The following is a 26,796-nucleotide window of genomic DNA, read 5'->3' as shown; positions in this document are numbered from 1 at the left end:
CTGAGTTAATGCTTTGAAAGCAACGACAACAAAAAAGTAGTTTTTCCAGGAAATTTATGCTACACAAAACTCAAAGTTCCCATATTGTCAGTAGGACAAATAAGAGTAAAAAAAAATCATGACTGTGCATATCTCTGTAAGTGAGAAATTTATCTTCATTTTCTGAATAGTATCTAAAATCTCATGGAAATGCCAACTGACAATGTCACTGACATTTTTTTGAAGGAGGTCTACAAAATACTATATTATTGAGCCAATATATATTGTGGGGAATATCTTTTTTTTTTTTTTTTAAACATCTTTATTGGAGTATAATTGCTTTACAATGGTGTGTTAGTTTCTGCTTTATAACAAAGTGAATCAGTTATACATATACATATGTTCCCATATCTCTTCCCTCTTGCATCTCCCTCCCTCCCACCCTCCCTATCCCACCCCTCTAGGTGGTCACAAAGCACCGAGCTGATCTCCCTGTGCTATGCGGCTGCTTCCCACTAGCTATCTATTTTACATTTGGTAGTGTATATATGTCCATGACGGGAATATCTTAAACCTAGGAAACTTCCTGTTTTTCATTAGACCCAGTTACTTCCCCCAAATCCCCAAAGCAGCTATTCAAACAGAAGATAAACATTTCTGTCAACTGATACATAAAGTCCTAGAGATGACTTTGGAAATTTTAGCAGCTGCAACAGATGGCAAATCAGGCATTCTTCCTGTCAATGTTACTGATTCCTTTGGTTGTTTGAAACTAGCAACTAGCATTTACATTTATTCCAGAGCACAGATGTTAATGTGTTTGTGAAAATGAAGTTAAGGGAAATAAGCTAATATAATTAAACAAAGGAGACACTGTTATATTTCTGGTGAAAAGCCAGACTTCAAAGCAGGAATTTTTTTTTCTTTTTTAATGGAAAGCAAGAAAGAATCTTGGCATAAGCTTTGTACAAGCATTGGCATCGCTAACATATTTAGATGGTTAAAGTAAGATTGTATCGGACTTCCTTAACTTCCAGGAAGTGTGTAATAAAGATTTTCCCTAAATATTTCAAGGAGCAGGTCCTTTCTTATGTAGTTAGTGTGCCTTCCAAATAGGCCTCATGGTAACCAAGAACACAAAGAAGAAAGCGAGAAATATCCAGAGCTTTGGAGTTCCCAACTGGGGCCTGACCTAACTCATGGCCAGGATCCTTGTAACTACTGACTTACACTGTAGTTGTGTGAATGATCCACAAGTCTAGCAGATTTATGCAAACTAATAAGAAAAACGTCCAGGTCAAAAAGTAACATCGGTTAAAACTCTGTTAAGCCAACATGTGGGAACGGGCAGCAATGTCCTGTGGGGTCCTAGTCTTGGTTACCATGGGGAGGCACAGTCCAGATAAGGTTATATGCCTTGAATACATGATTCTTAGTAAAATAAAGAGAACCCTATGCATTTTAAATAGGGATCTGCACACGCCTCCTTTTCACACCAGCATATACCCAATTTGCTTAAAATAGTTTAAATTTAAGTACAATTAATGTTATGAGTTAGAGTTACTTAGTAATTTCACATTAGTTCATTCATTTTACCTTCAGAAACTCTCCAAGTATTAAATCTGCATTTCACAGGCAAAGAAACAAGACTCCAAAATGTTATGTGATTCCACAGTTAGTATTTATAACCAATATTATTAAGTTAAGAATATGTTTTTTAACAATCCCCCAATCCTTCCACCTATTTAGAGTAACTGAAATTTAATGATGATGTGCTTCAGATATTCTGGTTCTCAAGTCGTGCGTCACTGAGGTTGCGGTCCAAAGTAATGAGGCAGGCAGGAGCCATTTCTACTGTTTCATTGACTGAGGATGACATCTTTAATTTTTTTTATCTATAATTCAGCTCCTTCATCTTAAAATGAAGAATCTGCACCACATGAGTACTTATCAACCTTTATATGTCTAGGATAATATTTCTTCTACCAATATTTATTAATTGATTAAACCAATAAGCTATCAAGTAATAAAAATGTTTTCCAACTCTAGGTGAATCAGTGAAATATATAACTAAGTTGAAAAGTAATCATCTTTTTGGCTATTGAAATAGTAATATAGTGGTGGGTTTCCATTATCACCTTTGGGGACCCCTGGGGATCTGGCAGTTTGGGATGGAATGACTGGATTAAATGAAGATATGAAACTTAAGTCCTTTCCAACTTTAAGCTTTGATGAAAACTCAGGGGTAAACTGGTGTACTTTATATAATTTCTAAATGACTGTAGGCAAACATTAATTTTTACGTGAAAACCCTGGTATTTCAGATCAATTTGTTCTTCTGGCATTTTTTTAAATAAAATGAGGAAACTGAGGCAAAGAGGTTAACTGACTTGCCTAAGATAAAAGAGGCCAAACCAGGAGTAGAAATGAAATAGTCAAACTGTCAGTGATTCTATACCAGATCACATGGCCATTGCCATAGATTCAGGAATAACATGAGTTCCACTAGTAGAGGAGGAAATTCAGGGAAAATTTCTTTATTCATATGTGATCCATTTTTTTTAAGCTCACAATTTTGGAGAGTATTTTCGAGAAGATCGTGTGTATGTCCAAGGAAAGGCATGGGCACTGTGGTGTTGTCTTTGGAACTGGCACATTAAGGAAAAAATGACACTTACGTTTTCTTTCCACAGATGGCACCTTGATACCAGTTCCTACAAGTGCTGAAGTATTTCTTTTTGGTGCCCAAAATCTGTTGAAGGGCGCAGACATTTGGGCTGGAAGATGGAAGGAAAGAAAGTTAATGTCCTAATGACAACTAGTTTTTCATATCTACATGTCAGGTAGTAAAAAAAGAAAAAAGAAAAAAGTTAATATGTGGATTCGATTATCAAACATACAATTCTAAAAAAAGATGTGATTCTAGTCAGCACAAATCTCCTTCTGATCCAATCCTACTGAATCATTGGAAAAACTAAAGTCTATGAGAAACAGAGAGAGAGGGGAAATTATACATCTCTGAGAGTAAAATGCCATTGTTTCAAAAGTTAACCTAATAGAATTAAACAATGTGTCTTATTACTTTTAATAGTAGGTAATTCACTGACCCTTTTAAACCAAACATGTGCTCATTTAGGGTTTGGGGTGGCTTAGGGCTCTGGAACAATGACAGATCAGACAGCAAAATAGACAAGTTTTACTAAGTCCAAGGACACTGTACTCTGTAATTTTCTAGGTAAGCAATCACAGGAGTAAATGAATGCTAAGATTAACTTAAATAATATGGCTGCACAAAGGAAAATTTATTGCTTTGCCTGGAAGTAATTAGATTAAGACATCCTCTGCCAGAATTTTAAGTGTTTTTCTCCCTTAAAAAGAAGGAAGTCTTATTTGCTCTGTAAGGCAAGGGAACTTTGGAGCATTATGAACATCTCTCTGAGACATTGGATGTCGTGCCAAGATCCATTTCAAAAATTAATAATAAATGGTTGGTTAAGTTACTAAATTATGTCTGATAACTTTAAAAATGCTAAGTTGTAGTTGAGTTTATTCTAAGAAATAAAGTTTTTGCAAATTGTACAGAATGCAAAATTTAAAAGCATTCTTAAATGCTTCAAAAAATTCAGGAAACTGGTTACATTACCTATTGTTTAATTTTCATAATAAATGAAATTTTCCCTAACATAATGTGAGATATTTCAAAGCTGTCTACATAATGAGAGTCTCCAACAATAGATTCTTTCATCTTGAAAACCTCATTCCAGAAATTTGGAATCAAATAAAAACACAAATAAACTGAATCATAAAGAAATGCCCTGTTAAATGTTGTTAATTACATTAAAATCTTACAATGTTTCATAAAAAGCAATTATACACAAGTTTTTTGGACAGTAATCCTTAAAGTTTAAGACACATACATCAACCACAGAATACTCATTTTTTCCTTTTTGCTTGTTACATTGTAATAAGTAGAAAAAAAAAAACACAAAACCTGAGGTATAAATAAGGAACTATATGTAGAATTGTACATACAACAAGCTAAGGGAAAAGAAGGTTTATAAAATCAAACCACTGACTTACCCCTGATCCCGGCCCCTGATACGGCTGTGAGCCAAGATCTTGTCATAATGACCATTGGCATTTGCAGGGTTAACCACAACGAGCAAGAACAGAGAAAATATGGGTAAGAGAGGAATCATCTCTAGTCTCTCCGTTGCAGTTAGTCCACGAAGAGAACTGGCAGTGGGCTTTGGAGAGCTCAGAGTTTATATACATGGCAGAGTTCTGGGAGGGAGCTCTGTATCAACCTGGGAATCTGAACTCTCTCCAGAAGGCATCAGCAACTTCAAGTCGCCAGCTAGAATCTGCTTTTTCAGCTATGTTTCCTGAGCACACTGAGCCTCTTTTTCTTCTCATTATCAAAAGGATATTTATTTTAGTTTTGTATTATTTATCTTTCTCTTTATTTTTACTACCTGACTCATTTCATGTTCATATTTCCGTTTTATTCTTTTGTAATTTAGAGGGTTTTTATGGGAAATGATTTTGTTTAGATTTTAAGGATCATTCTGTAATACGTCCCTTTCAGAGTGCATGTCCCTGTGCTCAGTGACAGTATGACTTGATCTAATCACATCTTGTCATATTCAGTTCACGTCAGAACTGAAAGATTATTTTTCACCAGATAACAAAGGTAGATGTAAGTTGGATAATCACAAGGCAGTAATGGCTGTTGATTAAAAACAAATGTTGAATGGCCATAAACTCTCACAGAGTATGGGACAAGAATTTTAAGTTGCTGATGAAACATGTAGGAGGGATCACATTTTTCTTGCAATGTGTAAACTGGGGGGATCCCTCCCATTTCACTTCTCTTTTCAGATATCAAGGAATAGATAGAGTTAACATAAATCTGGTTCTGGTAAGTTTCCCTAATTTTGAAGCAAAGCAGGAAAGAAAAACATGTGTCATTTTGTTTTTTCATTACATACAGGGCATGATGTTGACCATTTCTTGACAGCGCATCTCTTGGTAACCACCGGACAAAAGCATCCCCTGTTGGAAACAAGTATTACCAATCTAACTGCAATAGAATAATGCAATACGTATTAAGAAACAGGGGCATTGCCAGAATCCTTCTTCTTCTGTTTTATCAAGAGTAACCAAAGTCTCTTAATGTTACACAGTGCAATTCCTAGCCAAGGGGATATCCACTCTCACCACTCCACACATGATACGTCAACAATTAGCTAAATAACTACAATGAGTTTCCCTGGATAAATAAGTTACACACTATCCTAAAGTGAAAGTGTAATTCAAATATGTCTTGTTGCAAAGTGCTCCCACTGTAGTGGCCCATCAGAGTTGTTTCCCCACTGGCAATATAGAGAAATTTTAGACTGAAACTCCATGTTGCCCAATTGGAAGGTCTTTTAGGGAAGGCTGGATTAGGCCAGAGAGGATTCCAAGTATCAGGAGAGTTATATTAAGCTTGCTATAAGATTTTGTCTTGGGGCACTAAAATAATTCTGCAATTTGCTGCTAGTTTAGTAAGAAAGCATACAATGAAATAATAAATTCCAAAATATGTTTAGAGGCTTCTTTTCAATTTGAAAATCTTGACATTAAGGTATAGAAAATGAAAGAGCAATTCAAAAGGAGAGCTGGAGAAAAGATGGTAAGGGGTAAATTGTATTCTTATCCCTGGTCCCTTGCAGGAAGAAGAGAATTAATCTATCACTTACATTTCTCTGAATGGAATTAACTCTAACTTTGCTCGTATATCACTGTTTTGCTTTATACAATAGGTTTCTATTACTCTTATGTTGCGCAAATAGTAGGTGGTCAGTAATTGCTTATTGAGTAGAATGGAGAGGTTTTTTGAAAATAAGTTCTATCTGATATCAGTATATTAGCTATTAGAACATTATTGATAACAGTTATATAAAAGTCTTCAATTCTAGGCTGTTGAGACATTATAAAGTAGATTGCTTATCTTCTAAGATAAAACAATAGAATTTTGGAATTACAGGAAACAAATCAAACTCAAAATACAGAAATCCCTGCAACATCATCACTGTAAATAGTCACCCACTCTTTACTGAGATGCTCTCTAAGATTAATGCAACCCGTTTCATTTTAGACAGCTGTAACTGTTAGTAAGCGTTTCTGTAATGAAGCTGAAATCTGCTCAGATCCAATGGGGTTTGATTGGAGAGGAAGGAATGAGGTATAGAGAGAGATATAGACTTGGAAAATATGTATCAAGAGTGAAAAAGTTATTTAAATATGGTCCAGAATGGTAACAGATGGACTTAACTTTGAAGATAGGGGTGAAGGCAGAATTAATATCATGTCATGTTACCTACTTTCTTAACAGCGCCTATAAATTGAAAATATATCGATTATTTTAAAGAACAATTTTGACCTGTGACCTGTGTTCCTGTGACCACAGTTTTATCCACTGGAATCAATGGCTTCCATTCACCCTGACTCCTTCTTTGGTACAAATGGACAAATAATTGCATGAGGAAAGTCGTGAAAATGGAAATGCATTCATATTTCAAAAGATGACTTCTCCTTCCTGACAGGAGGTAGAGGTTTACTTTTTGTAAAAAGCATTGTATATGCTCATACTATAAAAAGAGTATTCTTAAATCTTTCTTTTCAGAGTTTCAAATAATTGAGGCTTAAATGTATCCATCTCGAGCATCATATTTGGAAGTCAACAAATGCTAGCCCTCAACAAATATTTATATTCAGGGTGAGTAATGCCATCAAAGAGGATCTTGAAAATGAAGGCCAGATTGTACATATAAATTTCATGTAAATTCAGAGGTTGGAGAACATTCCAAGAGAAGGAAAATTTTAGAGTAAATATATTAAAAAAAAAAAAAAAAAAAAAAAAGGCACTGCAACTTAAAATGCTGAGCCCAGCCCAGAAGGGTGATATTATAAGATATTACATAGTGGGGGAAAGTCCAAGCAACTACTTTAGCCAGGATCCTGACTTCAGGGAAGCTAATATGGAACCCTGGTCCATAGCCAACAACTTGGGGCAGGGTGAGGGAAGGAAATAGTTCCAGAGAATGGGAATACTGTCTAAACTGTAGAGAAAAGTTTAAACATCTTGAGAGGGACACAATTATCTCCTTTCTGAGCACTCATCAAGGGTTAATCTCTCTCTTTCACTCCACACAGGACCCTTATTCTTCTGCTTCATGAAAGGATCCTGACCCTGGGTTGGCTGTGTAATTTTCTTAACAGTTTGGAGGAAGTTTGAAACCTTGGCAATTAAGTCTGACTTTCAGGGTTGCAAAGTCTGACCCAGAACTGTAAGTCATTAATGAAAAAGAAATGGTTTATTACACAACCAAGGAAAAATAATGTGTTCAAAAGACAGTGACATTTGTTTCTAGCTATCAGGATGCTAATTTACTGGCAGTTTGCAAATTATCCAGTGGATCTTTGTAGCAGCCTCGTAGCCTCTGGAGACTCTGGAGACTGTGATGTGATTAAAGTATCATGCTTACTATCACCAGCATGTAACCAACATTAAACTTACCTAACAATCTCTGGGATTAGACATGGCCTATGGATTCAACAAACCTGGATACTCAAGCCAAGAGTGGATTTTTTTTTTTCTAGGAACCATACTTTTTTCCCCAGCTTTATTGAGGCATACTTGACAAATCGAAAATGTATATCTTTAAGGTATACAACGTGATGATTGGATACACGAATACATTGCGGAATGATTACATACCAAACTATTGGATTTTTAAAACAGAATTTCCTTGGTTTTGAATGATCCAGGGTGGTTATTTCCCCCAGATAATTTAAAATCCCCTGTTTTTTAAATGTGTGGTCTGTGGGATCTTGGCATTTCTTAAGTACTACTTTTCTTTCTTATTGGCCCATTTGGAAACTACAGGTAATAGAATTTACTTCTAAAAGACGATAAGGCTTTGAAGTTACTGCCACACTTTCTTGGGGGCACACTTCTCAGTGTCCAAGCACCTTGGCCAGTGAAGTGCGTAGCCTTCCTTGGTACCTGGGTTTGCAGCCTTGTAAACTGAAGTCCTGGCAAAGACCCAGAGATCTTCGCTTCCTTCAAGGGAGAGAAAACCTTTTGTTAAAATAGTTAGATTATGCTGAACTCAGTCAACAGTAAAAGGAATTCAAATTAAGCCAAAAATTAAATTTTGTGTTTTTTTTCCCTAATTAAAACAATCATAAAAGCCAAAATAAAATTGAACATCAATGCTCAACTTAAAAGAGGTCAGAAAGGCAATATATAGGCTCAGATATTTGTGGATGACACATTGTAAAGCCTATAAGAAGTGTCACCTCCCCAGCCATTCCCCCAGTGTATTTCCAGTGGATTTCCTCCTGTACGCCCTTAGATCTTCAGGGATGCTCTGGCCAAGCATAGATAAGATAATGAAATCATAGTCAAAGAAAGAGATGACTAACTGGACACCAAAGTAAACACTAAATGATGTCTCTTGAATGTTAATTAATTTAGGAGCGAGCGGGCTTTCTGTGATAAACGTGGGTAGTGTGCCATCTTTCCTTTATACATTTAGACTCTCATTTTCTTTAAAAGCCTATCAAGGGACAGATTTCACTCTCATACTAACTAAACAATGTAACTATTTGTCCTTAGTTGAGCTGGGTGTGTATTAGCAGCATTTTTTATTAGCAGTATTTACTTGTATTTCTCTGGAGACATCTAGTGGAGAAAGTACAGTATATGTTTCAAGAAGCATAGATACAGTCTATTATGTTTTGATTAAAATAATAATTAATATGAAATTGATATGAAAAAATTTAAATAATCTACATGCATTTCAAAATGCCAGACAACTGAAGATTAATAATGGTCTCTTTTTTTTTTTTTTGAGTGAAGCCATCTTTATTTTATTTTATTTTTTAACATCTTTATTAGAGTATAATTGCTTTACAATGGTGTGTTAGTTTCTGCTTTATAACAAAGTGAATCACTTATACATATACATATGTCCCAAAATCTCTTCCCTCTTGCATCTCCCTCCCTCCCACCCTCCCCATCCCACCCCTCTCTGTGGTCACAAAGCACTGAGCTGATCTCCCTGTGCTATGCGGCTGCTTCCCACTAGCTATCTATTTTACGTTTGGTAGTGTATATATGTCCATGCCACTCTCTCACTTTGTCCCAGCTTACCCTTCCCCCTCCCCGTGTCCTCAAGTCCATTCTCTAGTAGGTCTGCATCTTTATTCCCGTCTTGCCCCTAGGTTCTTCTAACCATTTTTTTTTTTTTAGATTCCATATATATGGGTTAGCATACGGTATTTGTTTTTCTCTTTCTGACTTACTCCACTCTGTATGACAGTCACTAGGTCCATCCACCTCACTACAAATAACTCAGTTTCGTTCCTTTTTATGGCTGAGTAATATTCCATTGTATATATGTGCCACATCTTCTTTATCCATTCATCTGTCGATGGACATTTAGGTTGCTTCCATGTCCTGGCTATTGTAAATAGAGCTGCAATGAACATTGTGGTACATGATTCTTTTTGAATTATGGTTTCTCAGGGTATATGCCCAGTAGTGGGATTGCTGGGTCATATCGTAGTTCTATTTTTAGTTTTTTAAGGAACCTCCATACTGTTCTCCATAGTGGCTGCATCAATTTACATTCCCACCAACAGTGCAAGAGGGTTCCCTTTTCTCCACACCCTCTCCAGGATTTATTGTCTGTAGATTTTTTGATGATGGCCATTCTGACTGCTGTGAGGTGATACCTCATTGTAGTTTTGATTTGCATTTGTCTAATGATTAGTGATGTTGAGCATCCTTTCATGTGTTTGTTGGTGATCTGTATATCTTCTTTTGAGAAATGTCTATTTAGGTCTTCTGCCCATTTTTGGATTGGGTTGTTTGTTTTTTTGATATTGAGCTGCATGAGCTGCTTTTATGTTTTGGAGATTAATCCTTTGTCAGTTGCTTCATTGGCAAATATTTTCTCCCATTCTGACGGTTGTCTTTTCGTCTTGTTTATGGTTTGCTTTGCTGTGCAAAAGATTTAAAGTTTCATTAGGTCCCATTTGTTTATTTTTGTTTTTATTTCCATTTCTCTAGGAGGTGGGTCAAAAAGGATCTTGGTGTGATTTATGTTATAGAGTGTTCTGCCTATGTTTTCTTCTAAGAGTTTGATGGTGTCTGACCTTACACTTAGGTCTTTATCCATTTGAGTTTCTTTTTGTGTATGGTGTTAAGGAGTGTTCTAATTTCATTCTTTTACATGTAGCTGTCCAGTTTTCCCAGCACCACTTATTGAAGAGGCTGTCTTTTCTCCACTGTATATTCTTGCCTCCTTGATCAAAGATAAGGTGACTATACCTATATTTCTGTTTTTGTGCCAGTACCATACTGTAACTGTAGCTTTGTAGTATATAGTCTGAAGTCAGGGAGCCTGATTCCTCCAGCTCCGTTTTTCTTTCTCAAGATTGTTTTGGCTATTCGGGGTCTTTTGTGTTTCCATACAAATTGTGAAACTTTTTGCTCTAGTTCTGTGAAAAATGCCAGTGGCAGTTTGAAAGGGATTGCATTGAATCTGTAGATTGCTTTGGGTAGTAGAGTCATTTTCACAGAGTTGATTCTTCCAATCCAAGAACATGGTCTATCTCTCCATCTATTTGTATCATCTTTAATTTCTTTCATCAGTGTCTTATAATTTTCTGCATACAGGTCTTTTGTCTCCTTAGGTAAGTTTATTCCTAGATATTTTATTCTTTTTGTTGCAATGATAAATGAGAGTGTTTTCTTAATTTCTCTTTCAGATTTTTCATCAGTAGTGTATAGGAATGCAAGAGATTTCTGTGCATTAATTTTTTTTCCAGCTACTTTACCAAATTCATTGATTAGCTCTAGTAGTTTTCTGGTAGCATCTTTAGGATTCTCTATGTATAGTATCATGTCATTTGCAAACAGTGACAGCTTTACTTCTTATTTTCCAATCTGGATTCCTTTTATTTCTCTATCTTCTCTGATTGCTGTGGCTAAAACTTCCAAAAGTATGTTGAACAATAGTGGTGAGAGTGGGCAACCTTGTCTTGTTCCTGATCTTAGTGGAAATGGTTTCAGTTTTTCACCATTGAGGACGATGTTGGCTGTGGGTTTGTCATATATGGCCTTTATTATGTTGAGGAAAGTTCCCTCTATGCCTACTTTCTGGAGGGTTTTTATCACAAATGGGTGTTGAATTTTGTCAAAAGCTTTCTCTGCATCTATTGAGATGATCATATGGTTTTTCTCCTTCAATTTGTTAATATGGTGTATCACGTTGATTGATTTGCATATATTGAAGAATCCTTGCATTCCTGGGATAAACCCCACTTGATCATAGTGTATGATCCTTTTAATGTGCTGTTGGATTCTGTTTGCTAGTATAGTGTTGAGATTTTTGGCATCTATGTTCATCAGTGATATTGGTCTGTAGTTTTCTTTCTTTGTGACATCATTGGTTTTGGTATCAGAGTGATGGTGGCCTCGTAGAATGAGTTTGGGAGTGTTCCTCCCTCTACTATATTTTGGAAGAGTTTGAGAAGGATAGGTGTTAGCTCTTCTCTAAATGTTTGATAGAATTCACCTGTGAAGCCATCTGGTCCTGGGCTTTTGTTTGTTGGAAGATTTTTAATCACAGTTTCAATTTTAGTGCTTGTGATTGGTCTGTTCATATTTTCTACTTCTTCCTGATTCAGTCTCGGAAGGTTGTGCATTTCTAAGAATTTGTCCATTTCTTCCAGGTTGTCCATTTTATTGGCATATAGTTGCTTGTAGTAATCTCTCATGATCCTTTGTATTTCTGCAGTGTCAGTTGTTACTTCTCCTTTTTCATTTCTAATTCTGTTGATTTGACTCTTCTCCCTTTTTTTCTTGATAAATCTGGCTAATGGTTTATCAATTTTGTTTATCTTCTCAAAGAACCAGCTTTTTAAAAATTGATCTTTGCTATCGTTTCCTTCATTTCTTTTTCATTTATTTCTGATCTGATCTTTATGATTTCTTTCCTTCTGCTAACTTTGGTGTTTTTTTGTTCTTCTTTCTCTAATTGCTTTAGATGTAAGGTTAGGTTGTTTATTTGAGATGTTTCTTGTTTCTTAAGGTAGGATTGTATTGCTATAAACTTCCCTCTTAGAACTGCTTTTGCTGGATACCATAGGTTTTGGGTGGTCGTGTTTTCGTTGTCATTTGTTTCTAGGTATTTTTTGATTTCCTCTTTGATTTCTTCAGTGATCTCTTGGTTAGTAAGTAGTGTGTTGTTTAGCCTCCATGTGTTTGTATTTCTTACAGACTTTTTCCTGTAATTGATATCTAGTCTCATAGCGTTGTGGTTGGAAAAGATACTTGATACGATTTCAATTTTCTTAAATTTACCAAGGCTTGATTTGTGACCCAAGATATGATCTATCCTGGAGAATGTTCCATGAGCACTTGAGAAGAATGTGTATTCTGTTGTTTTTGGATGGAATGTCCTATAAATATCAATTAAGTCCATCTTCTTTAATGTATCATTTAAAGCTTGTGTTTCCTTATTTATTTTCTTTTTTTTTTTAGTTGTTTTGTTTGTTTTTTTATACTGCAGGTTCCTTTTAGGCATCAGTTTTCCTTATTTATTTTCATTTTGGATGATCTGTCCATTGGTGAATGTGGGGTGTTAAAGTCCCCTACTATGATTGTGTTCCTGTCGATTTCCCCTTTTATGGCTGTTAGTATTTGCCTTATGTATTGAGATGATCCTATGTTGGGTGCATAAATATTTACAATTGTGATATCTTCTTCTTGGATTGATCCCTTCATAATTATGTAGTGTCCTTCTATGTCTCTTGCAATAGTATTTGTTTTAAAGTCTATTTTGTCTGATATGAGAATGGCTATTGCAGCTTTCTTTTGATTTCCATTTGCATGGAATATCTTTTTCCATCCCCTCACTTTCAGTCTGTATGTGTCCCTAGGTCTGAAGTGGGTCTCTTGTAGACAGCATATATATGGGTCTTGTTTTTGTATCCATTCAGCCAGCCTATGTCTTTTGGTTGGAGCATTTAATCCATTTACAGTTAAGGTAATTATCGATATGTATGTTCCTATTACCATTTTCTTAATTGTTTTGGGTTTATTATTGTAGGTGTTTTCCTTCTCTTGTGTTTCCTGCCTAGAGAAGTTCCTTTAGCATTTGTTGTAAAGCTGGTTTGGTGGTGCTGAATTCTCTTAGCTTTTGCTTGTCTGTAAAGGTTTTAATTTCTCCGTTGAATCTGAATGAGATCCTTGCTGGGTAGAGTAATCTTGTTTGTAGGTTTTTCTCCTTCATCACTTTAAATATGTCCTGCCACTCCCTTCTGGCTTGCAGAGTTTCTGCTGAAAGATCAGCTGTTAACCTTATGGGGATTCCTTTATGTGTTATTTGTTGTTTTCCCCTTGCTGCTTTTAATGTTTATTCTTTGTATTTAATTTTTGATAGTTTGATTGATATGTGTCTTGGCATGTTTCTCCTTGGATTTTTCCTATATGGGACTCTCTGTGCTCCCTGGACTTGATTGACTATTTCCTTTCCCATGTTAGGGAAGTTTTCAACTATAATCACTTCAAATATTTTCTCAGTCCCTTTCTTTTTCTCTTCTTCTTCTGGGACCCATATAATTCGAATGTTGGTGCGTTTAATGTTGTCCCAGAGGTCTCTGAGACTGTCCTCAATTCTTTTCATTCTTTTTTCTTTATCCTGCTCTGCAGTAGTTATTTCCACTATTTTATCTTCCAGGTTACTTATCTGTTCTTTTGCCTCAGTTATTCTGCTATTGATCCCTTCTTGAGAATTTTTAATTTCATTTATTGTGTTGTTCATCACTGTTTGTTTGCTCTTTAGTTCTTCTAGGTCCTTGTTAAACATTTCTTGTATTTTCTCCATTATATCTCCAGGATTTTGGATCATTTTACTATCATTATTCTGAATTCTTTTTCAGGTAGACTGCCTATTTCCTCCTCATTTGTTAAGTTTGGTGGGTTTTTGCCTTGCTTCTTCATCTGCTTTGTGTTTATCTGTCTTCTCATTTTGCTTAACTTGCTGTGTTTGGGGTCTCCTTTTCACAGGCTGCAGGTTCGTAGTTCCCATTGTGTTTTGTGTCTGTCCCCAGTGGCTAAGGTTGGTTCAGTGGGTTGTGTAGGCTTCCTGGTGGAGGGGATAGTGCCTGTGTTCTGGTGGATGAGGCTGGATCTTGTCTTTCTGGTGGGCAGGTCCACGTCTGGTGGTGTGTTTTGGGGTGTCTGTGGCCTTATTATGATTTTAGGCAGCCTCTCTGCTAATGGTTTGGATTGTGTTCCTGTCTTGCTAGTTGTTTGGCATAGGGTGTCCTGCACTGTAGTGTGCTGGTTGTTGAGTGAAGCTGGGTCTTGGCGTTGAGATGGAGATCTCTGAGAGGTTTTTGCTGTTTGGTATTACATGGAGCTGGGAAGTCTCTTGTGGACCAGTGTCCTGAACTTGGCTCTCCCACCTCAGAGGCACAGCCCTGATGCCTGGCTGGAGCACCAAGAGCCTGTGCTCGACATGGCTCAGAATAAAAGGCAGAAAAAAAGAAAGAAAGAAAGAAGAAGGTATAATAAAATAAAGTAAAATAAAATAAAGTTATTGAAATAAAAAATAATTATAAGAAAAAAAATTTTTTTAAGTAATTAAAAAAAAAAAAGGACAGACAGAACCCTAGGACAAATGGTAAAAGCGAAGCTATACAGACGAAATCACACACAGAAGCATACACATACACACTCACAAAAAGAGAAAAAGGGAAAATATATATATATATCATTGCTCCCAAAGTCCACCTCCTCAATTTGGGATGATTCGTTGTCTATTCAGGTATTCCACAGATGCAGGTACATCAAGTTGACTGTGGAGATTTAATCCGCTGCTTCTGAGGCTGCTGGGAGAGATTTCCCTTTCTCTTCTTTGTTCGCACAGCTCCTGGGGTTCAGTTTTGGATTTGGGCCCTGCCTCTGTGTGTAGGTCGCCTGAGGGCGTCTGTTCCCCGCCCAGACAGAACGGGGTTAAAGGAGCAGCTGCTTCGGGGGCTCTGGCTCACTCAGGCCAGGGGAGGGAGCGGTACGGAGGAGGCAGGGCAAGCCTGCGGCGTCAGAGGCGTCGTGACGTTGCAGCAGCCTGAGGCGCGCCGTGCGTTCTCCCGGGAAAGTTGTCCCAGGACCACGGGAGCCTGGCAATGGCGGGCTGCAGAGGCTCCCGGGAGGGGCGGTGTGGAGAGTGACCTGTGCTCGCACACAGGCTTCTTGGTGGCAGCAGCAGCAGCCTTAGCGTCTCATGCCCGTCTCTGGGGTCCGCGCTGATAGCTGCGGCTCGTGCCCGTCTCTGGATCTCATTTAGGCAGCACTCTGAATCCCCTCTCCTCGCGCACCAGGAAACAAAGAGGCAAGAAAAAGTCTCTTGCCTGTTCGGCAGCTCCAGACCTTTTCCTGGACTCCCTCCCAGCTAGCCGTGGCGCACTTGCCCCCTTCAGGCTGTGTTCACACCGCCAACCCCAGTCCTCTCCCTGCGATCCGACCTCCGAAGCCCAAGCCTCAGCTTCCAGCCCCCGCCCGCCCCGGCGGGTGAGCAGACAAGCCTCTCGGGCTGGTGAGTGCTGGTCGGCACCGATCCTCTGTGCGGGAACCTCTCCGCTTTGCCCTCCGCACCCCTGTGGCTGCGCTCTCCTCCGTGGCTCCAAAGCTTCCCCCCTCTGCCACCCGCAGTCTCTGTCCGCGAAGGGGCTTCCTAGTGTGTGGAAACCTTTCCTCCTTCACAGCTCCCTCCTACTGGTGCAGGTCCCATCCCTATTCTTTTGTCTCTGTTATTTCTTTTTTCTTTTGCCCTACCCAGGCATGTGGGGAGTTTCTTGCCTTTTGGGAGGTCTGAGGTCTTCTGTCAGCGTTCAGTGGGTGTTCTGTAGGAGCAGTTCCACGTGTAGATATATTTGTGTGGAGGAAGGTGATCTCCGCATCTTACTCTTCTGCCCTCTTTAAGCTCCTCCAGTAATGGTCTCTTATATAAATTATTTTAAAGCTGATTAGATTCAAATCATTTGATTCAAATCAAATTCAAATAAGATTTATTGTGGTCACCACAATAAATGTTGTCAAATCCAGATAAAAAGTGAAAAATCTGGCCTCGGTTTTGTATGTATGTAGCTGAAGAATGAATTGCTTCATTTTTTAAATCTGAGTTGTTGTTGTTGTTCTATGTTGACATAGGCTAATGACAGGAATAAGGACTCGTGACTGACTTTTCTAATTCAAGTAAACGATTGGAAGTAATCACTTCCACAGTCTATTTTCACTTATTGGTTTGCCCTCGCATTTATACGTCCTGTATTTCTCATCGCTGGCCTGCCTGATGATATTGACATGTGCTTTTCGTCTTTTCCCTCATTTAGATTTGGATGACTGTTTCAGAGGCAATTAAGACCCTAGTCATCATCTGTCTCCCACTTACAGATAACTTCCAGTATTCTTTCAGATCAGATTGTAAGATGAAGGGATGGATAAATTGCTGCTATTAAAAGAACTCTGTAGACATCTATCCCTTAAAATACTAGACTTTCAACATCCCACCTGGCACTTTTGGTCTGCTGAAAGAATGGTCTGAATTACGGTAACACCATCATTCATAATCATCCATAGATCACCTCCTTCTGTCCCTCTAAAACAGGAATATTCTCAGGTCTCATACTTAGCACTCTATCTGCTGATATCTTCTCTGTTTATTTGTCCATGTCGACAATGTCCTCAAATCCTCATCTTCTGTTTGCAGTGTTTGTACTACATGGTCTATATTCTCTCTCTCTCCACACCTGAGAAGTTTCTTGTACTTCTTCCCAGGAAAATGCCAACCAAAGTTGAGTTACTTCTCATTTTTCAACTATAATCTGTCTGCTATCCACAAAGACATTGAATATATTCTGCTCTAAAATAAACTGTGTTTCTCCACTTCTCTAGATATTTATCTTATATGATGAATTTTACTATTGGAGATTCTTTCTTCTTGCTCTCTCCAAATATCGTGAGAGCTCCCACTTTCCTTGCTCAGATTTACTCAAAAATGTCACTTCTTCTCTAAATACATGCATCTGATGAAGGTTTTTATTCACTACAATTTTCTTATATACAAACTAATCTTGGGGTACTGTGTTAGCACTGTAGGGGAACAAAAATGGAAAAGCCCTTCTATTCTTATTTTAACCAATGTCCAAAATTCATTTTTATTCTTGTTCCCAGAGATACCTGTACTTGTGGAAAAAATGGAATTAGACAAGTCATAGGACCTAAAGTTATGTCTACATGTACAACCTACACAGGGGTTTGGGCGTAATAGCCTCCCAGGATATAATGAACAACAAAAAAGAAGGTGACCTTATTAGAAAGAGTTCTAGGGAGAAAAATCATTCAAGTGGACATATAGACTAATTCTATGGTTGTTATTCAGAAAAAAAAAAAAAAAGGCCTATAGTAGTTAATGGAAGCTTTTACCTTAAATGAGAAAAGAATTTTTGATTCTTTAAGTCTGCTTTTAATTTTCATAGAAACACACTCACAAGTTGTACATTTTTGCCTTTAGCAAATCATTTTCAGTTTAAGTAAAATAAGCTCTTGAGCATGCGGACATTGGTTAAAAAATAACAGTAACAGATATTCATTATAATGGATATATTCATGTACATCAGCAGTGTTTGGAATTCATACACAAAGTAAAATGTGGGAGGAAAACGTTATTTGGGGTGGGCATTGGTAGTGCTGGTACATATAAGAAAATTGAATAGCCAAGCAGTGAAAAACCATAGAGGCTGTAAATTAATAATTCTTCAGTCTGAGAGACAATTTTGGGAACTTCAGTTTTAAAATAGATTATGTTAATTCTTCAATTGTATTTAAGCATCTATCAGTACATGTCTTTGCCATGCAGCAGTGGCTTTTTCTCCAGCTTTTTTCCTCCCGCACCCGACGCCCCACCAATCTTACCAAGTTAATAGCCAAAGAGTAATTGTGAAGAACAAACAAATCATTTGCCCAGAATGACCTACATTTTGGCCATTTCTGCTTTAACAAAAGCCCAGTTGAAGGGAGGAAGCTCAGTTAATTTCTCTGGGAGTTCCAGTTATCTCGCGCTGCCTAACATGCCAGTCTAAATTTAGGGGCGTAAAATAGCAACCGATTTATTACACTCGTGGTTTCTACGGGTCAGGGATTCTGACAGTGCACAGTGGGGTTTGCCCATAATCCATGCTGCTCTGTGATGTCTGCAGCTTCAGCTGGGGAGACCAGAATGGCTGGGGTAACCCCAAAGGCCACCGGCTGCCACCTGGAACCCTTTGTACTGGAGGAGGCTCCACTTCCAGGTTGGCGTCTTCACGCACGTGTCCAGCACGTTAGCAAGGAGGACTGGAAAGCTGAGCTCAGCTGGCACTGTCAGCTGGAGCATCTCCCCGTGGCCTCTTCAGCCTGGTGGCCTCAGAGTAGTTGGACTTCGTACATGACAGCTCAGGGATCCACCTAACAAACAGAATATACATGTTTTTTAATGAGCTGACTCAGAGCGCACATGGTGATCTTCTGCCACATATGCTAATGATTGAAAGTGTCACAAATTAACCCAAATATAAGAGAAGAGCTCATAGACTCCACCCCTCATGGACAGGAGGATAAAAATACTTGTGGCAATGGGAGAATGGCATTTAGGCCCTGGGACTTCTGGTAGACCCTGAAATGCCTACAGAGTCCTCTAATCTGTAGTTAAATTAGATAATTATGTGGAAGTACTATATATCTAATACTTTCATTTTCTATTTTATTTTTAGAAAAGCATCAGAAGATCATCATGCTGATAGTGCTTTAACTTTCTGTACTTCTGGATTACATTTCTCTTTAGAATTTTGAAGCTTGGATGAAATAGAGTGTAAAACACCTATCCACACAGGCAGGAAATGCTTTGAACTTTTTGAAAGGACACGGTTTTTAATAATGGAAGAAAATTTAGAGAATATTTTTGAAATGAGGATACAGAATTCTAAACTACATAACTTTAGTATTTGAGCATCATACTGCAGATTTAAATGTCTGACCTCTAGTGGTTGCAACTACTTTTTGCAACTGTAAGGAAGATGCATTTCCTTCAGAGACGTGACTAACCTAATTCCTTTGAGATTTTATTGACAAAATAACAGATCCAGGATGTAGCAGATGAAAATATTTTTGGTATAGTAACTAAAGTCCTAAAAAATGACTTTTAACTTAACTATATATTCAGTGCTAAACCTTTAAAAATGTGAGGGTTTTATAATTACATAGGGAAAAATATATTTTGACCATTTTCCAGCTAACTTGAACTCTAAAGTAATATTATATGAAATGTCTAGATTAGTGCTTGTTGACCCTAACTGCACATTAGAATGCCCTGAAGAGCTTTTAAAAACACTGATAGCCAGATCACCACCCCAGAAAATAAATAAATCAATACTTTCCCAAGAAACAATAATAAACAGCCAGGATTGAGAACCACTGGTTCAGATGTTGTGACACAAAGTAAATTAATTTTGTTGTTCCTTTTAAGTTATTTAAAGAAATTCTTTCAGCTTCTAATTAATTTAGCATGTAAAATTGCTTGAAGAGATAAAATATTTAGAACTCAATACAAAGATGGTATTTTTTTTTTTGGAATTGTTAAATAAATTTTAATACATTTATATGGAATCACACAATGAAGAAGTTAAAAAAAAATGGCATAACTCTAGCAGGGTTGCCTAAGGAAGCATACTATCTATTTCTCCATAATAACAATCCCAGGGTATATCTGGACAGATTGCACAAATCCAAATATAAAAATAATTTAAAAATTAGAATGTTTAACCATAATATTTAGCAACTCAAAATCACTAGAATAAAATAAACATTTTGCTTTAATGAAAATGTAATTCTTTAGGATTGTTTCAGGGCTTATTTGATTCAATTTATTATAGATATGGTCACTAGATTTGACAGTCTTTTCTGTGATATTTTAGAATTTACATAGTTCTTGGTAAATTTTAATTTTGGTAATAATGGCAAAATTAGACATACTGCAAAATTAGACATACTGCATACGTACTACACAAAAGTGTACAGAAACGAATGAAGTAAATTATTGCTACACATGCAATGTAACATTTCACCAAGACTCAAGCTAGATTATAGAAAAAAACATAATAATTTTTCTTTTTCTGTTCATAATCAATTTCAGTTGCAAAATTTTAAGTAGTTGTAGTGGTTTATTCATATGGTATCCAGAATGCTGAACTGACCATTAGATTGTCTTTCTTTCTAAGACTGAGATCAAAGATGAACTGATGGTGAGATTCATAGTAGAAATCAGTTTTCTTTTTCCTTTTTCCAGTATTTTTTATGTCAGAAAATTCGGCAACAGTATCCAAAGGCTCTACTCTTCGTTTTATGCAAAAAATATATATATATTTTTAAACATCTTTATTGAAGTATAATTGCCTTACAATGGTGTGTTAGCTTCTGCTTTATAACAAAGTGAATCAGTTATACACATACAATATGTTCCCATATCTCTTCCCTCTTGCATCTCCCTCCCTCCCACCCTCCCCATCCCACCCCTCTAGGTGGTCACAAAGCACCGAGCTGATCTCCCTGTGCTATGTGGCTGCTTTCCACTAGCTATCTATTTTACATTTGGTAGTGTATATATGTCCATGACACTCTCTTACCCTGTCACATCTCACCCCACCCCCTCCCCATATCCTCAAGTCCATTCTCTAGTAGGTCTGTGTCTTTATTCCCGTCTTGCCACTAGGTTCTTCATGGCCTTTTTTTTTTTTTTTTCCTTAGATTCCGTATATATGTGTTAGCATACTGTATTTGTTTTTCTCTTTCTGACTTACTTCACTCTGTATGACAGACTCTAACTCCATCCACCTCATTACAAATACCTCCATTTCATTTCTTTTTATGGCTGAGTAACATTCCATTGTATATATGTGCCACATCTTCTTTATCCATTCATCTGTTGATGGACACTTAGGCTGCTTCCATGTCCTGGCTATTGTAAATAGAGCTGCAATGAACATTTTGGTACATGACTCTTTTTGAACTATGGTTTTCTCAGGGTATATGCCCAGTAGTGGGATTGCTGGGTCGTATGGTAGTTCTATTTGTAGTTTTTTAAGGAACCTCCATACTGTTCTCCATAGTGGCTGTATCAATTTGCATTCCCACCAACAGTGCAAGAGTGTTCCCTTTCCTCCACACCCTCTCCAGCATTTATTGTTTCTAGATTTTTTGATGATGGCCATTCTGACCGGTGTGAGATGATATCTCATTGTAGTTTTGATTTGCATTTCTCTAATGATTAATGATGTTGAGCATTCTTTCATGTGTCTGTTGGCAATCTGTATATCTTCTTTGGAGAAATGTCTGTTTAGGTCTTCTGCCCATTTTTGGATTGGGTTGTTCGTTTTTTTGTTATTGAGCTGCATGAGCTGCTTGTAGATCTGGGAGATTAATCCTTTGTCAGTTGCTTCATTTGCAAATATTTTCTCCCATTCTGAGGGTTGTCTTTTGGTCTTGTTTATGGTTTCCTTTGCTGTGCAAAAGCTTTTAAGTTTCATTAGGTCCCATTTGTTTATTTGTGTTCTTATTTCCATTTCTCTGGGAGCTGGGTCAAAAAGAATCTTGCTGTGATGTATGTCATAGAGTGTTCTGCCTATGTTTTCCTCTAAGAGTTTGATAGTGTCTGGCCTTACACTTAGGTCTTTAATCCATTTTGAGTTTATTTTTGTGCATGGTGTCAGGGAGTGTTCTAATTTCATACTTTTACATATATCTGTCCAATTTTCCCAGCACCACTTATTGAAGAGGCTGTCTTTTCTCCACTGTATATGCTTGCCTCCTTTATCAAAGATAAGGTGACCATATGTGTGTGGGTTTATCTCTGGGCTTTCTATCCTGTTCCATTGATCTATATTTCTGTTTTTGTGCCAGTCAAAGATGGTATTTTTTGACATTAGTTCAACATAAAGCAATCAGATGAATTTTAGGATTGCTTTTGATTGAGATAGTGTTATATCACTACACACACAGTAGAAAGGGGTGAAGGTGAGATGGATCATGTTTGGGGTTTGGCTACAGACTGGAAGTCACCCAAACCACAAAATCTAAAGCAGAGATGAGAATAAAAGACTGAATAGGAAAATTCACCCTGCGTATGTTCTCAGAGACCAGCAGATACACTCTTTCCTTCCCTTCTAAATTCTTCATCCTTCTAATGTCTTCCATTGTCTGATGTAGTCTGAAATTCTACTGCATGAACGTCTTTTTTTTTTTTCTTCACAGTTTTATCTGTTAAGATACAACTTCTCTGAGAAGCAGGAGTAAAACTTCAATCGATCAGCTGTTTATTTCGGAAAAATGAGTTTGTGATAGTTCTGCTTGATTTCAGACTCTAAGAAAAATCAGGAAAAACTGTAAGTAAACTTATGACTGACACGATATTTATCCCTTAGCAAAGATTATTTCCTTTTTATTTCTTTTCTTTTATTCCTCTCTACAACCTTTGCATTGGATCTTTCTTCTTTCACAGAAACTTATACATTACTGTTAAAATTTAAAGGGAGTTTGGATATTAATAAAAGTAAAAAGACAGAGTAAAGAAATTAAAAACTTAAAGATGAGACAAAGAGAGACACAGTGCCATATATATATATATATATATATTTTTTTTTTTTTTTAAAGAGGCTGCTACTGGGAGGTTAGATGGCCTCGGTTGAACCCTTGATTATCCAGTCTTCAGTAGTGAGATCACTGGGAAAATTGCTTAACATCTCTGTGCCTCAATTTCCTTAGCTGACTAATCAGCTAATAATATCTGCCATTTCAACCCCTCAGAGATGTTTCAGGAGTTATTTTTAATGTAGGAGAGAGTTTTAAAGTAAATAACCAAATAGAGTAATTCCTATGCCTTTTCGAGGTTGACGGAAGTGAATAATACTCAAAATTGCCAATTCTGTTTTTATGTCAAGTGAGACCTTCAAAAGGCAGTAAGAGATATCTATTTTTCAGTCTTGACAGGCATGGTGATTGACCTCAAGGAACTATCCTGCAGTAGCACGAAAAATATCAATGAAATGTCCAGAGTTATTTTTCTTGAAGTGGAGGGTGTGTATTGTACAATTTTTATACTGTACAGCAGGTGAAGGAACATTTAGAGTTAGAGGATTAAGACACTTCTGGGGGGAAGAAAATACACAGAAGCACCTACTCAACCTACACAGATAATCAACTCTGGGGCGATACAGGGAGAGAGCGAGAGCCCAGCTGTGGAGGAGAAAGGGCAGGTCAATTGGACAAAAGACAAAGTACTTGCTGAATAAGTTCACTGTTATGGTTGTATAGTTAGGTCATGATGACAGTGAAATGCTAAACTGGTAAGTTTTCAAAATGCAATGTATCCAAATTAAAAAGAAAAAAAATATGTATACACATATAGGAATATTATTCAATAATGTATCAGGATGATATACAATAACTTTACATATTTGTTTGTAAATAAATGTAAATTGAGTTTTAAAAATCCCTTTTTAGTGTTTTGTCTAAAAAGTTACAAGATATTTTGTTGTTGATGCATGATTTGGTTTTTGATGTTTTATTTTTGGCTGCCAGGAGACATACATAGTTGACACTAACTTAAAAGTAAAGAGTACCTGACAGGGTTTCTATTCTGCTAATGTGCCCTGAAAAAGCAACGATCCTTTGTATCCCCTTTTAACATGTAAAATGCGCAGTTGAAAAAAGGAGTTTCTGATTATTTTGCATGATGACTTTGAGGGTCAAGCTTTATATAACCTTATTATGACATTGCCTTCCATTGTAGCTTAGGTGTTCTGTTTAAGGTCTTTGCAGGACTTATCTATATGCCACAGTGTCATATCAAGAGAAAACTAATCCTAGGAGTGTGTCAAGATCACTGTTGCTATTTCTGTTGGGGATCATGTTACCATAGTAATATATTCCCTGTGGCTTATAAAAGACTTATTTTCCTTACGTGCTATTTTTATTTTATTCAAAATGAAATAGAGATAAAATGATAAAAAATGTTTTTCTTTAGCCTTCAGCCTTAATGGTGATTTCAGCTAAAAAGGATAAAGGTAATCAATGCATATCTCTTTTTAGCAACTTTCTTTTACCCTGTGTTTGCTCCTCAGGCCAGCATCATCATTAGAAGGATCATGCGAATGGGAATTAGGGCCTGTGGAGATTTTGTTTTCCTTTTTAATTTGTGGTTTCTTGAGAGGGGGCAGTACTCTCGATTCCACTACTCAAATTTTGTCTAGAGGTCAAGACTGATGGTTCCACACATGCACAAAGAGGGTATAAAGACATGTATTACTTACATAATAAAGCTTTCTCTGGAAAGCAGGGCAGGCTCCCAAGAAGGTCCAAAAGGGATTTGAGAGAGTAGGAAGGGGAAAATGACTTTGACTTTTGTTGGAGTTAGGGTATGGGGCCAGGGTAAGTGGTCTCACCTTCGGCCCTGGGTTTGCTCTTGAGAGAGAGGGAGAGAGAGTGGAAAAGCCCTTGGGAGTACTTGTGGTCTTTCTCATTGGCTTATCTAGATGCCAGTTAGGAGGGAAAAGGGAGGGGCAGGCTTGAAAGCTCTGCGCAGTCAAACATCAAAAATAGAGTCAGACTATTTATAGTCTTTTTATTGTATCTTTATATCTAAGAAGATAGTAAAGACATGAGATGAAATAATGCAGTGTATGCAAATGCATATATATACAGGAATACAAATATCAGTAAAAGACAATGACAGGGCTTCCCTGGTGGCGCAGTGGTTGAGAGTCCTCCTGCCGGTGCGGGGGACGCGGGTTCGAGCCCTGGTCTGGGAGGATCCCACGTGCCGCGGAGCGACTGGGCCCGTGAGCCACAATTGCTGAGCCTGCGCGTCTGGAGCCTGTGCTCCGCAACGGGAGAGGCCGCGATAGTGAGAGGCCCGCGCACCGCAATGAAGAGTGGCCCCCGCTCACCGCAACTGGAGGAGGCCCTCGCACAGAAACGAAGACCCAACACAGCCATAAATAAATAAATAAATAAATAGACTTTAAAAAAAAAAAAAAGACAATGACAATTTGCACTTGTTAAAGATTACATGTATGATTGGGAATGGTTACTGTGAAAACATCACAGGATACTTTTCTGTACCAACAGCGAAGACAGGTGAAGCTTAGCCTGATTTTAAGCAGTGCTCTCCACTTTCCTACTCCTATTTTCCTGCTCCTTTCTTTTTCTGCATGGAATTGGTGGATTGAAGATAATGATATTCATGAAACATTCTCCGCATAGGGAACGTTAAGACTCCTCCCTTGTTCTGTTTCATTATTGTTTTCTTTTTTTTAAAAAACTCACCACATATGACATTCCTCTTTTTCTTATAGAAACTCAATTAACTGCTAATATGTGTGTGTAGTGGGAAAAATGTACAGTGTTTTGTTTTGTTTTGTGTGTGTGCACATTATGAATTTACACAAGTAGTATTTTGCTATAGATATGTATATTTTAAACTCAACTCAATACCATGCTTTAAAATCGATCCATGTAGCTATATGTAGATTTAGTTTGTTACTTCTGACAGACACGTAACATTCAATCTTATGCTTATAGGACATCATAGGTATCTATTCCCTTTGTGACAGACATCTAGAAATCTCTTCTTTAGCCTACACACTTTTTATAATGTCCTAGGCTACCATTCTGCCCCCAAACCCACACTTGAATTTAAACATGTTTTCTTCTCCAGGGATCTATCAGTGTATTTGTGTGTGTGTGTGTGTGTGTGTGTGTGTGTGTGTGTGTGCACGTGTGTGTGAGACAGAGAAAGATTCTGGCATCTTTCAACCTCTCTCTTGCTTCGGTGGCCTCTGTAAGTTGAGTTCAGGCAAAAGATCCACCAGGCTATGTTTGTTTACCGCATTTTTATACCTCAAAGAACTTTCAAACACTTGACTTCATTTGATTCTCATAATTCAGTAAGTCAAGTGCTATGATTAACTCCACTTTATTGCTAAGGCAACTAGCTCCTGGTGAAGGTAAGTTAGAATAAGACCTAAATGATGGATTCTGGAGTAATACTTAAAGTCTTCTGACTTTGCACACTGCTTTAGGTTAGCCAGAATAAGCCACTACCGACCAAATTGTGATAAATGGGCCCCAGGTTGCAGTAAACTTTTTATTAGATCTCTGGTGCTTAGTAATATCCAGAACAAATTCTACAAGGAGATGAAATACTATAAATTATTACAGAATGTAAATTCATCTTAAATTTCCTGAATTTGACTTGATATGAGTGTCATACAACATAGTATGATCTAAGCATGATTTAATTATACCTATGTGGTATTAGCTTACCACAGGATCACATCAGGTTCTGAGCAACCCCAGTCAGATCTCATATGTTTATACAGGAAGCTCTAAAATATAGCTTTTAATCAGCATTAGGTGTCACTCAGTATAATTCCTGAAGGCTGGTCATGTGGATAGGACTTAAGATGCTGGCTTAGGAATCTGGAAACTTGGATTCCAGAGTTGCTTCCATCTCTAACTTGCCGTGTAACCTTGTGAATATAATTTCACTTCACAAAACCTCAGCTGAAATTAGAGTGTTGAAGATGATTTGAAAGATTCCCTCCACCTTGAAATTCTACAGCTACAGTACATTGTTAATTTAAGTGAGATAACAGCTCTTA

At 37.4% G+C, this 26,796-nt stretch overlaps 1 protein-coding gene and 1 long non-coding RNA gene across 6 annotated transcripts in view; one reads left to right on the top strand and one right to left on the bottom strand.

The window, feature by feature from the left end:
- The window catches only part of POSTN (periostin), a 34,276-nt gene extending 30,042 nt beyond the window's left edge, over window positions 1–4,234 (bottom strand). For all 4 annotated transcript variants that reach the window (XM_007193660.3, XM_007193662.3, XM_007193661.3 and 1 more), the window contains exons 1-2: window positions 4,060–4,234; window positions 2,658–2,756 (exon numbers count right to left, since the gene is read on the bottom strand). In XM_007193660.3, coding sequence (XP_007193722.1) covers window positions 2,658–2,756; window positions 4,060–4,178 — 218 coding nt within the window. In that variant the 5' untranslated portion in view covers window positions 4,179–4,234. The remainder of the gene's footprint in view (window positions 1–2,657; window positions 2,757–4,059) is intronic.
- Window positions 1–26,796, top strand: part of LOC103018088 (uncharacterized) — a 547,177-nt gene that overhangs the window by 434,175 nt on the left and 86,206 nt on the right. For both annotated transcript variants that reach the window (XR_009005908.1, XR_009005909.1), the window contains one exon: window positions 22,388–22,518. This is a non-coding gene — a long non-coding RNA (uncharacterized LOC103018088). The remainder of the gene's footprint in view (window positions 1–22,387; window positions 22,519–26,796) is intronic.

This window comes from Balaenoptera acutorostrata, chromosome 18 (genome assembly GCF_949987535.1).
Source record: "Balaenoptera acutorostrata chromosome 18, mBalAcu1.1, whole genome shotgun sequence".
Taxonomy (NCBI): Eukaryota; Metazoa; Chordata; class Mammalia; order Artiodactyla; family Balaenopteridae; genus Balaenoptera; species Balaenoptera acutorostrata.
This window is presented reverse-complemented; position numbering and strand designations above follow the sequence as displayed.